Source organism: Notamacropus eugenii, chromosome 5 (assembly GCF_028372415.1).
Source record: "Notamacropus eugenii isolate mMacEug1 chromosome 5, mMacEug1.pri_v2, whole genome shotgun sequence".
NCBI lineage: Eukaryota > Metazoa > Chordata > Mammalia > Diprotodontia > Macropodidae > Notamacropus > Notamacropus eugenii.
Window position 1 is genome coordinate 18,337,572 of NC_092876.1, and position 15,889 is coordinate 18,353,460.

Here is a 15,889-nt window from a genome sequence, read left to right on the forward strand (position 1 = left end):
CATAGATAATAAGATACAAAGGAAAGTCCCATTATTCAAGATATGCCATAACATAGGGTCTTAGGTTAAAGGTCTCCTTAAGGAATGTAGAGTCGGCCTTGGCTGGCTTTTGCTGACATAGGAAGAGGCATTCTCTGAGTTTACTTCAGAGAGAACAAAGAGATTATTCCAAAATTTTATATTAAACATTATCACTAAGCACTTTAATAAGGTTTGTGAAGCACTATACACACACACACACACACACATACACTCTTAATACGTTATATTAAGGGTGTCTGATATTAAAATTTTACTCCAGTTTACTCCTAAAGAAATCTAAAAATTAAAGATTTGGCAAATCAAGGGAAAAAAGACTGTGGGGGTGGAGGTGAAAAAATCTAAATGGGAGACTTTTGCAAGCAGACTCAACTTCTCTTCTCTATTTGCATCCTAGTGGTCTGGGCTGTGCTTAGCCTAAGGAAATGTTAAATAAATTAATGCTTTCCTATTCATTCACCCATTCACTTTCAAACGTGGCCTAGCGAGAGCAATCTGCCACATTTTCTACAAGTAAGAGCTCCTACTTTCAGTATCTGGGGAGGTGGGAATGGATTAGGGGGTAATAACAGAAAAAAAAAGACCCTCATTAAAACATTTATTTAAACGAATAGTAAAAGGTGTATGGAAGGGGATACAGCAATTTATTGCTTTGTTAACCTTTACAACTATATGCAAAGATATACATACGCAAATACACATACAGTCCTTAAAAAAGAATACAGAAAAGAATGCCATTTCCTTCTATTTTCCTGTTTCCTACAAATGCTTATGTTTGTATGACAAACACTATTGCTATGAATTAAGTAATGTTTTTTAGTGATTGTAACTAATTGTTGGATCCTGTCCACAATCTGAAAAATGATACTGATGCATTTATGTCCCCCACCCTATTTATTCCACTTCTGAGACTGTCTTGGCTTATTTGCTGTAATGAGGATGAATTGAATGCGATGAACCCTGTGACATAACTTAAGGCTTCAGGCATCTGTGGCCACAGAGATAGGGTGCAGGGGGAGAGAGAGGAAGAATCGCTGCTTAAAAGCTATTTGAGTTCCAATATTCTGGGTTTCAAGGCCCCTTCTAGATGAATTTGATTCAATAAGCACTAATTAAAAGGTCTGCTACAAGGCAGAAGGGACAGCTATGTGATGAAGTGGATAGAGAGCTAGGCCTTCAGTCAGAAAGGCCTGAGTTCAAATCTGATCTCAGACACTTAGTAGCTGTGTAACCCTGGGCAAGTCACTTCACCCTGTTTGCCTCAATTTCCTCTCCTGAGCTGGAGAAGAAAATGGCAAACCACTCTAGTATCTTTACCAAGAGAACCCCAAATGGGGTCAGAATTCAGTGAACAACAACATGGCAGGAACTTGGTGAAACAGTCCTTTCAGGTTCCTAAATACAGCAATCATCCACACTCCCTCCACCCCAAGTCTTGTCTTCTCTGGGTGAATGATCTCCATTTGTGTCCTCTAGCTGACTGTAAAAAAAAAGAAAAAGAAAAAAGGTGAACACACGAGGAAGGGGCTCTGGAGCTCTGGTTTTGGGATGTAGGGTCACTCAGTCAATAAAAACCAGTTAAGCACCTACTATGTGCCAGGCACCATGGTAAAAGCCAGAGATGCAAAAAGGCAAAAGACAGTCTCTCCTCTGAGGGAGTTCCCAGCCTAATGGAGGAGGCAATCAGCAAACAAACATCTACAAGACACATACAAGAAAAATAGAAAATAATTAAAAGAGGAAAGGCACTGGGATTAAGAAGGGTCGAGGAGGAAGATTTCCTAGAGAAGATTAGGTTTTAGTTGAGACATAAAGGACCAGGGAGGTTGGGTGGTGGAGATGGGGAAGGAGAGCATTCCAGGCATGGGGCACAGCCAAAGAAAATGCCCAGAAGTGAGAAATGGAGTGTTGTGTTCATGGTTTACCTTGGTTGCATGATGGTCAGCTGCTGCTGGGCAACCCGTCCCAAGGACTGCCAAGATACTGCAGGAATTATTGTTCCTGTTCTATAGAAGAGGAAACTGAGGCCCCGAGAGGAAGCATGACTTCAGCTATTAAGCCCTGGTTATAATAAGCCCAAGGCATCATTCTAGACTCTCAGGGACACAGAGACGCAAAAACAAACCATTTCTGCTAGAAAGCTCACATTCTACCATGGACAATTGACATGAGATGAACATACCTAAGTATGACATGAGGAAGAGTGTTCTGGGGGTAGGGTAGAGATCTAGGAAAAATGCAAGGTGGGAAAGAGCAGTGATAGCAGGTGGAAGGCTCCATGAAGGAGAAGCTGGCTCCTGGGCCCATCCCTGGAGGACCAAGGGTGAGCAGGAGAGGATATGCTGACATTTAGAACTAGGAGTAGAAAGGCTGCTGGCCAAGGTGCTAAGCATGTCCTACTGAGCAGAAAGCATCAGTGCCAGGAAGAGCTGGGCAAGCTTGGCATCTTACTCTTCCATTTGCCTCCATCACATCCACTTTCCAGGTCCAGGAGGCTCTGTGCTGCCCACTCCAGCCCAGTCCCAGAGAGAGGTCAAGGCTGGGACTGGCTCTGGGCTTTGGATGGGAGACTCTCCAGGAACATCTCCTCACGCCAGAACATCTTCTCTGGTAGAGGCTGAGGTGGTGCTTTTTCATATGATAATGGAGAACAGTATATGGAAGCAGAAACCACAGAAGGTGCCACCCCAGGACCTGAGGTAGCCTTGTGTTCAGGAGTTCTCTAGGCCCTGAGGAGCTGAGCCTGGACCCTCTACCCTCCTGTGTGGCCTGCCAGTGGGGACTCCTTTGTCTCTCAGCAGCTTTGGCTTCTCACAGATAGTATGATGGGAAGGATCACCACAGCTCCTACTTCTGAGGCAAGGTATGTTCAGAGAGCCCTTTCCTAGAGGCCTTGGGCCTTGACTCCTGACCCCAGGGCCAGGGCTATTCAGCGTATACCACATGAGACATTCTATTCTACTGAAGGTACAATCACTCACATTTACATTATATCTTCCAGATTGACCGAGTGCTTACATTCCAGTTTCCCTAGCAGGGAGGTGGCAGTTATGCCCATTTCACAGATGAGAACCCACAGAGAAGGGATGTGATCCTTCCCATATTCACACAAAGCTGGCACAGGTCTGAGGGAGGATATGAACTCAGGTTTTGTGAGGCCCAGATTGGTGCCTCATGCAGCTAGAAGTACCTCCTTTCCAGGTCCTACCCAGGGGCCACCCCCCACAAGAAGCCCTCCCCAACATCCCCAACTTTGTGATGATTTTGTACATGTCTAGTAGTCATATGTGGGAACCAAGTAGCATTTCATAGAGCGCTGGATCTAGGGCAGGATGACCTGAGTTCAAATCCTTCCTCAGACATTCCCTAGTTCTATGACCTTGAGGAAGCCACTTCAACTTTCCCAACTTCCCCATCTGTGAAATAGGCCATATTAGTACTAGAACCTCCCTCCCCAGGTTATTGTGAGATCGAATCTGAACATCAGTGAACAGCTTTGCACACTTCAAAGGGCTAAGGAAATGCTGACTGCTACTGTGACTATGTACCTGTACCCATGTTTTCTGCCAGCAAAATCAACAGTCAGTGCATTTATGAAGTGCCTACTATATGCTAGGCATTCTATCTAAGTACTGATGATACCAGCAAAGGCAAAACAGTCTCTTCCCTCAAGGATCTCATACCAACAAATAGAGAAATAAGCTCTAGATGGGGTGGATTAGTACTAATTAAGAAAAGGAAGGCGCTAGCCTTAAGGTTTCCTGAAAAGGTGGGCTTTTAGCTGGGGTTGGAGGGAAGCCACAGGGCTGAGAGGAGGAGGGAGAGTCTGCCAGTCTTGGTGGATGGCCTGAGAGCGTCCAGAGCTGAGAGATGGAGGGTCTTGTTCAAGGAATATTCAGGAGGCCGATGTGTCTGAATGGAAGAGGATATGGTGGGGTGGGGTGGGGATAAGGTGGAAGGGGCCGTAGAATAGAGAACTGTTAGAGTGGCAAGAGTCTTTAGACCATGAGATGGAAGGAGCAAGACGCTAAGTTATGAAGGGCTCTGAATGTCAAAACAAAGGAATTTGTATTGATCCTGGAGGCAATAGGGAATCATTGCAGTTTATTGGGGAGGGGATGCTGTGGTTAGATCTGTGCTTTAGGATGATGACATTGGCAGCTGAGTGAGACCGGAGAGGGGAAGACTTGGGAAGGCAAGTGGTCCCCCCAGCAGCTACTGCACTGGTCCAGGTATGAGGTGAGAAGGACCTTCACCAGGGGGAGCAGGGTCCCATCAGGGGAACGGAGGAGAGGTAGGGGTGTACTGGGGAGATGTTAGGAAGGGAAAATGACAGACCTTAGTATCAGGTTGAATGAGGGTACCTAGGGTGGCTTGGGACAGCAGTAGGGAAGTCTAGAGGGAAGAGAAAGGTTAGTGAGGTCAATTCTGGAAATGGCAACTTTGCGATGTTGATGGGGAATTTAGTTTGAGATGCGGGAGATGTGGGATTGGCGCTCTAGGTCTAGAAGGGCGTGTGACTGGTTGGGGTTAGAGGTATTAGGGTGAGGAAATGGTTAGGGGTCCGATTGGAAGTGGATGGTTAGGGTTAGAAGGTGGGGGATGTGGTCCTTGAAGGGAGGAATGGTCTTAGTTTTTGTCTCTATATGCTCAGTGCCCAGGACTGTGTCTGCCTAATCAGAGCTGCTTAAAGAATCTTGTTCAATTGGATTGTATTATTAGGATTTGATTATTTAGTGCTGGCAGTCTGTGTTGAGGCTACCCTCCCTCTCTGCCCACCATTTCTCAGCCTCATCTTGTCCCCAGAGCACTGGACCCATCCAAGGCCCTTTCCTGCTCTTCTTGGACTACACTGAAGCCCTCTCTGGTAGCCCCTGGGAGTCCACAGCTGGATTCTAGAGTATGTTCCCAGCTCTGATTCCATGGAGCCCTAGACCTGAAGTTGGGAAGTCCTGGGTTCAGATCCTGCCCCTGGTGCTGCTGCACTATGTGAATGTAGGCAGGTCAGGTAGGTGGGTTACTCAGTCTCTTCAGAGGGAGGCTGAAATGAGACAATCTCAGTGGCAGCTATGGTCCCACAGCTGGGTGCTCAGTAAGTAAGGATTGGAGAGGCCCAGTGGTGAAGCAGGGGAGACGAGGGCATTTGTCCTTGGAAAATCCAGCTTCAGTTCCACTCCTCACACCTTGCTGCCTCCATAGCCACAGGCAGGCCACTGTTCTTTTTCTTCCTCCCTAAGATGAGAGGACTCAACCAGATGCTCCCAAAGGGCCTCTCCAACTTGAAATCTTTGGTCCTTTGATCTGTCCATCTTCTGTTGGTGGCTATAATCACCCCAGCAGCCCTTATAGGAATTCAGAGTCCCCTCCAGCCCATTGCAAAGAGCTTGGAATCCCAGTTGTCTTTGGTTGATGGCAGATGGTTCCAGGCTAGACTGATTTTCTCAGGATACCAGTGGGACATCCTGATGTGGAGATCTCAGAGTCCAATCTCCTGTGCCTTGGATAGAGTCCTCTTGACAACAGAGATGGAGGAATCCTCTGAGGACAGGCACCTCATTCATCCTCCCAACACATGTAGGAATATAACATGGAGACTCCAGAGCTGGAAGGTCAAAGGTCATATCATCCAATTTTCTGCCAAGAGCCACTTAGATGAGAAAATCCCTAGATGAGCCAGAAAGTACCTCAGAGGGCGTCTTACCTAGTCAGGAGTCCCCTGAGTAGGATCAGAAACACTTGGGTTTAGCAGTGATCTCAAAGTCCATCTTATCCAACATCAGACCCATTGCTCATGGAACCTCAGATATGGAAGTGCCTTTAGGGATTGTCTCATTCAACATTTCCTGATCATAACAAAAAACTTGGAGAAAGTGGGATGTGCCATGAGGTCCTAGTGTCAGAAGGTGAGCCATGACTTCCTGTGAAGGGTGATGATGAATCCTTGGCCCAAGAGGCCCCATCTCTGACCTGAGCTCCTCAGGAGCCAATGTCTAGGTGGGGCTTGGATCCTCGAAGGGCAGCCAGGGCTTGCTGGGTCTCCTCAGTCAGTTCCATACCAAACAACCTATAGAGACACAAAGAGATGGACTGTTGAGACCCATCACCTCTGCTGGCAGAGTACTGGTGACTCTGGCCTTCTCCGATGCCTCTGGGGGACATTCTTGGGGAAATTTCCCCTCTATGTCCTGGAATCAAAAAGAGAGGGTAGGAGCCCAGGGCTATCTCCACCAGCCTCAAGGCCAATGTGACTCCAGAGAAGAAAGAAATCCTCAGCATGGCTGCAAGTGACCCTTCTAATTTGATGGATGTGACCCTCCATTTGACATCCATGAAGTCTCCCATGCAGTGTAGCTAACCCCTCTATGACAGGGGATCATAGAATCCCCAGGCTAGATTAGGCCTCTGGGGTCTCATCAGGCAACTTTCCTCTTCCTTCCACCCCAAAATAACAATCAAAAAACAACAGGAGACCTCTCTTTAGCACACAACAACATAGATTCCTAGAATTAGAAGAGACCTGAAAGGTTACCAAGTCCAAGCTCCATCCCTCCTACTGCAGGAGACCCCTCAACAACTGTTTGCCACATTCTAGTAGAATGTAACCTCCCAGCTCTGATGTTCTCTGTTCCAAGGGCCCTCCCAGCACTAACATCCCATGTTCCAAGGCCCTCCTAGCACTAACACTATGGATGTTCTAAGCTCTCTTTTCAGAGGCTGAGAAGCACTGCCTGACTCCCACTCCAATATCCCAGAGACCTCTTACCACAGGGTTCGGAGCCTGCAGTTGGGCTGGCTCAGCCTCTCACACAGCAGCTGCACCCCTACATCTCCCAGGGAATTGTTGGTGAGGTAGAGCTCCCTCAGGGTCTGGTTGGCCTCCAGGGCAGAGGCGAGGTCCCTGCAGGCAGCCCCGGAGAGGCAGCAGCTGTCCAGCCTGAGCAAAGGGCAAAGGGAGAAGAGGCAGAAGGAATCTTACTTCTTGGTGACATTGGTTTCTGGACTGAGGAAAGACAAGGTGGGAAGTGGTAGATGGTATTTTGTAAGCTTACAGAGCCGTCCTAAGCTGGTAGAGCCAGGAAGCCCTACTAGGTGGCTCACTGCCTGGTCCCAGGGCCAGCATCCTCTCCCCAACATCCCTTGGGCTCTCTGCGGCCTCATTCCATGCATGGGTCAGAAGAAGGCTGTGGCCTCAGCTCTTCTTGGCTCTAGGCCAGGCTGCTCTCTACATAAAATCCTGTGTGAGTGTCCCATCCCCTCCTCCCCTTCAACTGGGAACTCCCTGAGGGCTGGGACTGGCCTTTGCCAAACCTTATACCTCCACAAGTTCTCTGCACAGCATTTAGCAAACAGCAAGCTCTAATCAAGTCAAGACAAGCATTTATGAAGCACCTACTGGGTGCCAGGCATGGCTCCAAGTACTGGGGAGACAAAGAAAGGAAAAAGTCAGGCCCTGGCCCTGAAGAGCTTATGTGGTGTGGAGGGAGGTCATTTGAGAGGGACTGGAGGATAGTGACTGGAGGGCAGGGACCCAGCTAAGCCTTCTGGAGAAGGTGGCATTGAAGGATGTCAGGTTTGACATCCTTGAAAGATTGACAGATTTAGTGTCAGAGCATGGGGGCAGGGGAGGTTCCTGGGGGCCCACAGAAGGGGGATGGAGGAGCAGGGTTCAAAGAACATCAGGAGGCCAGTGATGCTGGAAATGAGGAGGTTGTGGAGGAAAGGAAAGGAAAGTAGAAGAAGGCTGGGGAGGCGGGAGAGCACCCTGAAGTGAAGAAGGATGTTACAGGCCAAAGGGTGGGCTTTGATTTGGTGCTGGAGGCCACAGAAAGCCACTGGAGCTATGAACAAATGGGGTGGGGGTGGTAATGTACCCCAACTTGGCAGCTGAACTGAAGAGGGATAGGAGAAGGAGCAGATTGTCAGTTAGGAGCCCCAAAGGGCCTGCATCAGGCTGGGGGGACACATGGGAAGGGTGGAAATGCCAAGGGTTAGTTAGGGCTCAGATAAAGTGAGAGAGGGAGGGGATGGGGAGAGCACCTGGCAGCTGAGCCTGGGACATTAGGAGGATGAAGTAGCTTGGACAGTGGCAGAGAAGCCAGGACAAGGGCAGAGTTTGGGGGCAAAGACGCTGGGCTCTATTTTGGACACAGTGACCATGATATGCCCGTAGAACCTCCAAAGGGGGTATGTAAAAGGCATTTTGCAATAAGGGAACAGAGCTCAGCAAAGACTTGGTACTACTTGAACCCATGGCAGCTGGTGAGATTGTATAAAGAAAGAGAGCCCAGCCCAGTCATGGAGGACATGTCTGGGGAGTCAACTTTTCTCATTGTTGTTACCCAACTGAGCGATGGAAGGGGAGGGGGGCAGATGGCGGGGAAAGAGTCTCAATAAAATAAGGAGGCTCAGCACTCTTTAAAAGTAATTCCATCCCCTTGACTTGCCAGGATTCAGGCAGACATCCCTGAATAGGCCGCCAGGTGGCAGCAACATCCCAGAGAGTTTGATTATGAAAGGTAGAGGACAGAAGGGGCAGGTAGATAGAGTGCCTAGCCTGCGTTCAGAAAAACATCTCCAGGTCGCCTCAGGATCAGACACTGACCCTGGACAAATCACTTCACCCTGTTTTCCTCAGTTTCCTCATCTATAAAATCAGCTGGAGAAGGAAATTGCAAAACCATTCCAGTATCTTTGCCAAGGAAACTCCAAATGGAGTCACAAAGAATCAGACATGAAGGAGACAGAAGAGTTGAAAAGGGGCAGGAGAGTGGCCTGGGAGTCTGACTGGGCAAACTGAATGAAGACTGAAATGTTCACCAATCACAGAACAGCAGAATCATGGAGCTGGAAAGGCCTTTAGAGTTTACCTAAGCTGACTTAGCATTTTGTCTGAAAAAGATCTAGCGGTTATAGTGGTCCACAAGCTCAGCATGAGCCAATAGTGGGATATGGCAGTCCCCCAAAAGCAATGCAGTCTAGCTTCCAAGAACAAGGAAGTGAGAGCCCTAGGTCTGGGCATTGCATTTTAAGGTTATCGTTAAGCGACCAAGATGGTGAAAAATCCCAAATTTTTGCCAATCAAGGCTCCATTGAAGGCACTGGGGATATTTAGGCAGAAGGTGAGACACTCAGAACTGAGAAATCGAATGTTTCCAGCAACATTCTCAGAAGCATGCCTGGGAAAAGGACTGAATTCTTTTCTCTCAGTCTCAGAGGGCCATACAAGGAGCACAGGGTGGAAGCTACAGAGAATCAGGGAGCGCTTTCTAAAAGGCTGAGCTATTGAAGGGAGCTGGGCTGGAACAGGTGAGGAGAAGCCCATGCTCTCTCTTACTGGACTTGGTCAACTCAGCTGAACATTGATTAATTTGGGCAAATTTGGGGCAGTTGAGAGAGACCCCTAATGGGTTCTGCCCTCAAGAAGCTCCTGTTCCCCAGAGATTTCCCACAAAGGGAGGGTGGCTGGCCTGGGGAGGGGATTTGGTAGAGGGGGCACTTGTTCCAATATGACTGAGGTTCTGGAAGTTTCTATGGTTTTGTAAAAAGTGCCCTGCCAAGGTCATGGGAAAAGTGAGCTGAGCCTTGGCAAGGCTCTTTCTGTCATATCAGGAAGATTATGACTTCTGACTCCAAAGGGTCTTGACTGAAGTCAGAGGTCATTGGTTCAAATTCCTCCTCTAATGCTTACTGTTGATGGACATTTAATATCATTTTTGGACTTTAATAAGGGCCCAAGCCTGAACTAATCGATCAGACTGCTTTTCTTTGCTCTTAAAATGCCCTTTTCTGTGTCAACAATTTCAAAGACCTGTTTATGACAGGATGCCTGCAACCAGAGTGGTAGGATTTTTTCTTATCTTGTATCACAGAGATATATGCTACATAGAGGAAATTCAGATATCCTGAAATCATGAATTCCAACTGACACTACTTTGTTAATTGTCTTGTCTCACTGTATTTACAACTTATTCAACTAAGAAAATTCCTTTCTCATGGTATAGTTAAACACATATAGAGACCATAAATCTGAGAGACACAGACATCCTGGGATTGTCTTAAAACAGATTTAAGCCTGGTCATTCTTGTATCAGACAGTCAGAAGTTTCTTCTGGCTTCATGATCATGTAACTGCTAGCTTTAAGGGAATAAACTGTATGAATTTAGCCTGTTTGCCTTTTTCTTAACCAAACTTTCAGGTCAACACTGTCTGTTGTGACCTTGGGAATATTGCTTAACCTCCCTGTGCCTTAGTTTCCTTCTCTATAAAACGAAGGGCATTGACCTCAGTGGTCTCATTCCATTCTAATTTAAGAGCTAGCTCTGGCTTCAGAAAGGGATATCATAGATGGCCAGAACTGGAGGGAATGATAGAGGAGGCAAAGAATTCCAAGACAGGGAGTCATATGGCTACCTCAAGGGTCTGCTAGCCCAACATCTTCTTTTTATAGAATGAAACTGAGATCCCAAAGGAGTATCAGGATATGATGGACAGAGTATGGATGTAGGTTTTCAAGAGACATGGACTCCGGCTGCAGCTGCCCTATCTCATTCTGCAAACTTGCTTCTCACTTTTTGCCTCTGAGCCTCAGTTTCCCTCTCCATGAAATAAGGGTTGGGGTGGTTGATTTAAGCTAAAGGGACCTTAGAATGTCAGCCATAAGGTGCCTTAGCACATAGAATAAGGGACCTTAGATCATAAAAAGGAGTTGGAACTGGGGGGCTTGGATCTTAGACCATAGTATTTTTGAGCTGGAAGATACATAAGACAAAGAATGTCAGAAGTAGAAGAGATTTTGGAACTCATGGAATCCAGTGTCTTCATTTCCCAGATGAGAAAACTACCACCATGAACTCCCCCAACTTTCACTCCAAATCCAGGCAACTCACCACAGCTTGTGAAGCTTACACTTGGGGTGCTGCAGGCCCTCACAGAGTAGGTGCACCCCCATGTCTTCCAAGTCGTTGAAACTCACATCCAGTTCCTTGAGGTGAATGTTGGACTGGAGGGTAGTGGACAGAGCCTCACAGGAGACAAAGGTGAGTCGGCAGATGCCCAACCTGGAAGACACAGATACTCAGGAAGGGCAGGAGACTGTGACTTACATTAGTCATCTTACTCTGTGACTCAAAGTTAAAATGCCTTACTTCTCTTACCATTCCTTCATTCATCTTCCTCCTACTCCCTCATTGTGTTTACCCTGTCTCACTTTCCTCCCTCCTGTCTTTCTTCCCTCTCTTCTGTCTTTCTTCCCTCCCTCCTGTCTCCCTTCCCTCCCTCCTCTCTGTCTTCCCTTCTCTCTGTCTTTTCTTCTCTCATTCCAGAGGTTTTCAATCATCACCTATATTCCAGACTCCTCCATCTATATTTTCACCTGCAAATTCTCCCAGGACCTAGAAAACTCTATCTCCAATTAACCCTGGCACCTCCCCCAGGGTGTCCCATCAGCCTCTCAAAAAACCCTCAATATTTTCTGAATTGAACTCATCATTGTCTGCTCAAAACTTATCCCTTCCCTGACTTTTCCATGTCTCCTTTGCTGGAATCACTAGTCTCTCCATCTCGTGCCTCAAAGGCATCTTGGACTCTTTCCTCTCTCTTTCTCTTCACATAAAATCCAGTGGCTAGTCTGCCAAGGCTCTTCTCCAGCTTAACAGAGGGAAGGTAGTATTCCTTTTTTAAAAGAAAATGTGGAAGAAGGGTTTCAATATTAAAACAAAGGAGAAAAAGGATCTGAAGGGATGAGTGGGAATCCATGACCCCTGTAAAGGAGGCCGGGGGCTGGAAGCATGTTACGCTGAAGAGAAAGACCATTGTAATACAAGTGACAGACAGATGTGCACTGAGCAGAAAGCAGCTCCTTGTTCTCCAAGGAGCCATTAGATGCATCCAGTGACACATCCTGAATCATCCAATGAGGGTCAGAGAAAGAATAAATAAATGGTGGCTGTTGGTGCCCCCCCTCAGGACACGAGAATAGTTTTGTCACCTTGACAACACCAGAAAGGTCTGCTGTCTCTCAGCAGGGAGTGAGAGAGGCTGTAACCAGGAGGCCACAGCTCCCCAGCAACCATCACATCAGATGGCTCATCTCATTCTCTGGCCTTGTACCCCAGGATAATGGCCCAGTCCCTGCCACATAGTGAGGGTTCAACTATTTTTAAAAAATCAATTTTATTTCCATCTCTTATTTCTTTCCTTCCCATCTCTTCCTCCCTTCTCCATTGAAAAAACAAGAAAAATAAGACCCATTACAAACCATACAGTTAAGAAAAATTAATTCCCACATTAACCATGTCTGAAACAATAGTACCTCCAGATTCTGTATCTTATTTTAATTCCATCACCTCCCACAAAAAGATGGGTAACGTTCATCATTAATCCTCTATAGTTGTGGTTGGTCCTTGTACTGATCAGAGAAGGAGTTTAACTGTTGATTGAATGATTGATTCTATTTATTGATCTGTAGATTCTATCCACTTATTATGATATGTGTGGACAAAAATGTTACCAACAGAAAGAATCCAGACATCTTTGCAAAGGCTTCTGAAGGCTGGAGCTTAAAGACAGTAAGAGTATAGGTGGTGTCAGTCACCAAGCGTATACTGATAGGGCTGAGAGTAGCCTAATCTACCTCTGTACCTCCAGCAGTCCATAGCATAGCACTCATAAAAACTTTAATTAAGTCAAGACAACAGCATTTATTAAGCACCTAATAAATGCCAGGCATTGTTCTAAGATCTGGGGATATAAAGAAACAGAAGAAAAGGAGAACACTTACTCTCAAGAAGCTCCCGGTCTAATGAAGACAATATGCAAACCAATATGCACAAGCTGGATATAGACAAGGTAAACTGGAGACAAATCTCAGGAAGAAGGCACTAATATGAAGGAGGAAAGGCTTCTTGCAGAAAGTAGGCTTTCAGCTGAGACTTAAAGAAGCCAGAGAGGCCAAGAAGCAGAGCTGAGACAAGAGATAGTTCCAGACAATTGAATTAGCCAATGAAAATGCATTGAGTTGGGAGGTGGAATGTCTTGTGGGAAAAAGAGCAAGTCCCTAGCTACCTCTTCTGCTTTGTATTTCTTTCCCTGGAAACAGGTAACTGAACTGGGATCCTGAGAAAGATGTTCCAAGGCTTGACAGGAATGTTATGAGTTTGGGAGTTCCTGGGGTTGGGTGCTTATTTCCCAGTAGGAGATGATTCCTACAGTTATGTTCAGGGGAGGACATAGCAGGATGAGCCCTGCCTTGGATGACCAAGAGATATGGACCTAGAGTAAGTTACTTAGACACTGCAGGGTTGAAGTGGAGAGTGTACATGATCTCACTCTGTTTATTATTTCTCAATTAGTGTGTGTATGTGGGAGAGAGACATTTGTCTCAGGAGAGTAAAATATAGCCTTAGCAGTTTCCCTCCAACAAGGTACCTTCCATGCATATATTAAGATCAGTCAATAAATCAGCATTTATTAAGTGCTCACCATTTTTCAGACAAAGATTCCTTGATCAGTGCAAGAACAGAGATCAATTTGTTCAATGGGCATCAAATCATTGATGTTAATCCACCCATGTAACAAAGACGGAAGCACACCAAGGGTGTTAGCCAATGTTATAGAAGAGGTTCAGTAAGGAGCCCAAATGGAAGGATTCCATGGGAATAGGAAGGTTCTCCAGATGCTCAGATCTATGAATGACATAGAGTTGATCTGGCCAAGTCTCAGAACACTACAGAGACTGCAGATGAGAGTTACATTTACTTAGAAAGTTCTGCAGTCCTACTAAAGCACACAGAAGCAGCCAAGTAGAGGGAGAATGCCCATTTTTCAGACCACAGGGTAGGTCTCTCAGGACTAGATATTGGACATACACTTCTGATGTCCAGTGAGGTGGGCCCAGCAGTGAATAAGAGGGGGCTCATGAGATCCTAGACTTAGAACTTAAAGGGACCTTAATAACCACCTCATTCCACCCCATCATTTTATGGAGGGAGAGACTAAGGCATAGAGAGGTCAGGTAACTAGGAGGAAAGAGACAGAGGCCAAGGTCAAGCCAAAGTCTTTAGACACTAAATCCTGGGCTCTACCAACTACACCATGATGCTTTCTTTGGCCTGAGGGAACACTCACATGGCTTTCAATACCTCTAAACTCCCCAAAACAAAAACTCATCTTGTTAACATTATGGAACACTACAGGCCCTGAGGAAGCAAAATTACCAACATGGCAATAAAGAGACATATGGCGGAAGTAATTAGGTTTTGGCATATTACCCAGTGGCAGTGTGGTCCAGTGAATACCTTATTAGATTTGGAGTCAGGAAAACTGGGGTGTATTGGGCTCTGAGCTGAGGAGGGTTTGTGTGGGGTTCCTTTGGCAGTATAGATCCTAACAATCCTGAGCAGTGACCAGAGCCACTGTGCCGATTTGTCCTTGAGTCAAGCATGATCTGAACTCTGCTCATTTTGGGAAAACAATGCCCACAGGGGTCCATAAACCCCAGCAGAGCATGGTTGTGGATGTCAGACCTTTCATGGCATAGTGGAAGGGAGAGGCACTGGGCTTGAATTTAGAGTTCAATGATTGGTTCTAATGCTGAGTTTCCCTGTGGTAGCATATACTCCATCCTGGAGGGAAGCAATGGGAGAGGTTGGCACCTTTCTACTCTGAGAGTCTAATATAAGTGGCCAAGAGGACTTCTCCAAAGTGAAAGCTGGTACATACTCACCGAAGTGTTTGCAACTGGCTCTTGGAATGGCAGAGGCCCTCGCAGAGTGATTTCACCCCTAGATCTCCCAAGTCATTTAAGCTGAGGTCCAGTTCAGTCAAGTTCTGGTTGGTGCTGAGGACTGTGGACAGATTGTGACAGGCAGAGGGCGTCAGGTGGCAGATCTTTAACCTAGAAAAAGTCCCGAAGGTTTGGTCATCAGGTTCCAAGTGTGGTGCTTCCCCTCTCCCTTCACCCTTGTGTGGTGGTCCCATTCATTCCCATAGCCACCTATGCAGATGGCTCTGATCTCTACATCAGCTGCCTACAGGACATCCCTATCTGCATGGGCCACCAGCACCCTAAATGCAGCACTTCCTCCAACCATCTTCTATCCTCTGTCCTTGCTATCCAACCTACTTGGACCTAACCTTTTTGTTGTGGAACTCTCACCAGGAAGGCAGAGCCCTGACTGTGGTCATGTCACCTCCAGCTCTCTCCCTCCTCCTCTCCATTCTTCACTCCCTCCCAGGATCCTCTGCTCTTGTCCCTCCTCTGGGCAGAAATCTTCACCAGCTTCTAACTTTCTCTTGGAGAAGGTTCAAACTCTTTTTGCTTGACATTCGAGGCCCTTTCCCAGTGGGTACACCTTTCAATTATTTCTGTTCCTTCTATAAATCTTCCATTTCAGCTGTCTTACGTTGTCTTGCAATGCCCCCTGATTTCTGTTGCCTCCAGGGTTTGGCTTATACTCTCCTGTGGGTCTGCAATGTCTTTGCACCCAATCTTCCCTTTTGAGTCCCTACCCCTCTGCAGCATGGCCAGATAGGTCCAAATCCCAGATCTACCATTAGCTCCTTGGGCTGGTTATGTCCTATCTCCAGGGCCTCTGAAGTCTGCACCAGCTTCCAGTCAAGGAGACCAACCAGTCTAGAGTGTGGAATTGCTGGAAAGCTGGGGGAAGTCTGGGTGTCGGAGCTTATCAGAGCCCTTCAGTGCCAGGAAGAGAAGGAGGAGTTTCCATTTCATCCCACATACAGCAGGAGGTTACTCATGATTTTAGAGTAGGGGAGCAATGCAGATCCCCCTTGTACCTTAGAAAGATTATTTTAGTAGCAGGGTAAAGACTGGATAGGAGAGGGGAAGGG

At 46.7% G+C, this 15,889-nt stretch overlaps 1 protein-coding gene across 1 annotated transcript in view; it reads right to left on the reverse strand.

The window, feature by feature from the left end:
* Window positions 1–624: 624 nt before the first annotated feature.
* Window positions 625–15,889, reverse strand: part of LOC140508320 (NACHT, LRR and PYD domains-containing protein 12-like) — a 31,332-nt gene continuing 16,067 nt past the window's right edge. The window contains exons 7-10 of the mRNA XM_072616139.1: window positions 14,763–14,933; window positions 10,927–11,097; window positions 6,803–6,973; window positions 625–6,103 (exon numbers count right to left, since the gene is read on the reverse strand). Of these exons, the coding sequence (XP_072472240.1) occupies window positions 6,016–6,103; window positions 6,803–6,973; window positions 10,927–11,097; window positions 14,763–14,933 (601 nt within the window). The 3' untranslated portion in view covers window positions 625–6,015. The remainder of the gene's footprint in view (window positions 6,104–6,802; window positions 6,974–10,926; window positions 11,098–14,762; window positions 14,934–15,889) is intronic.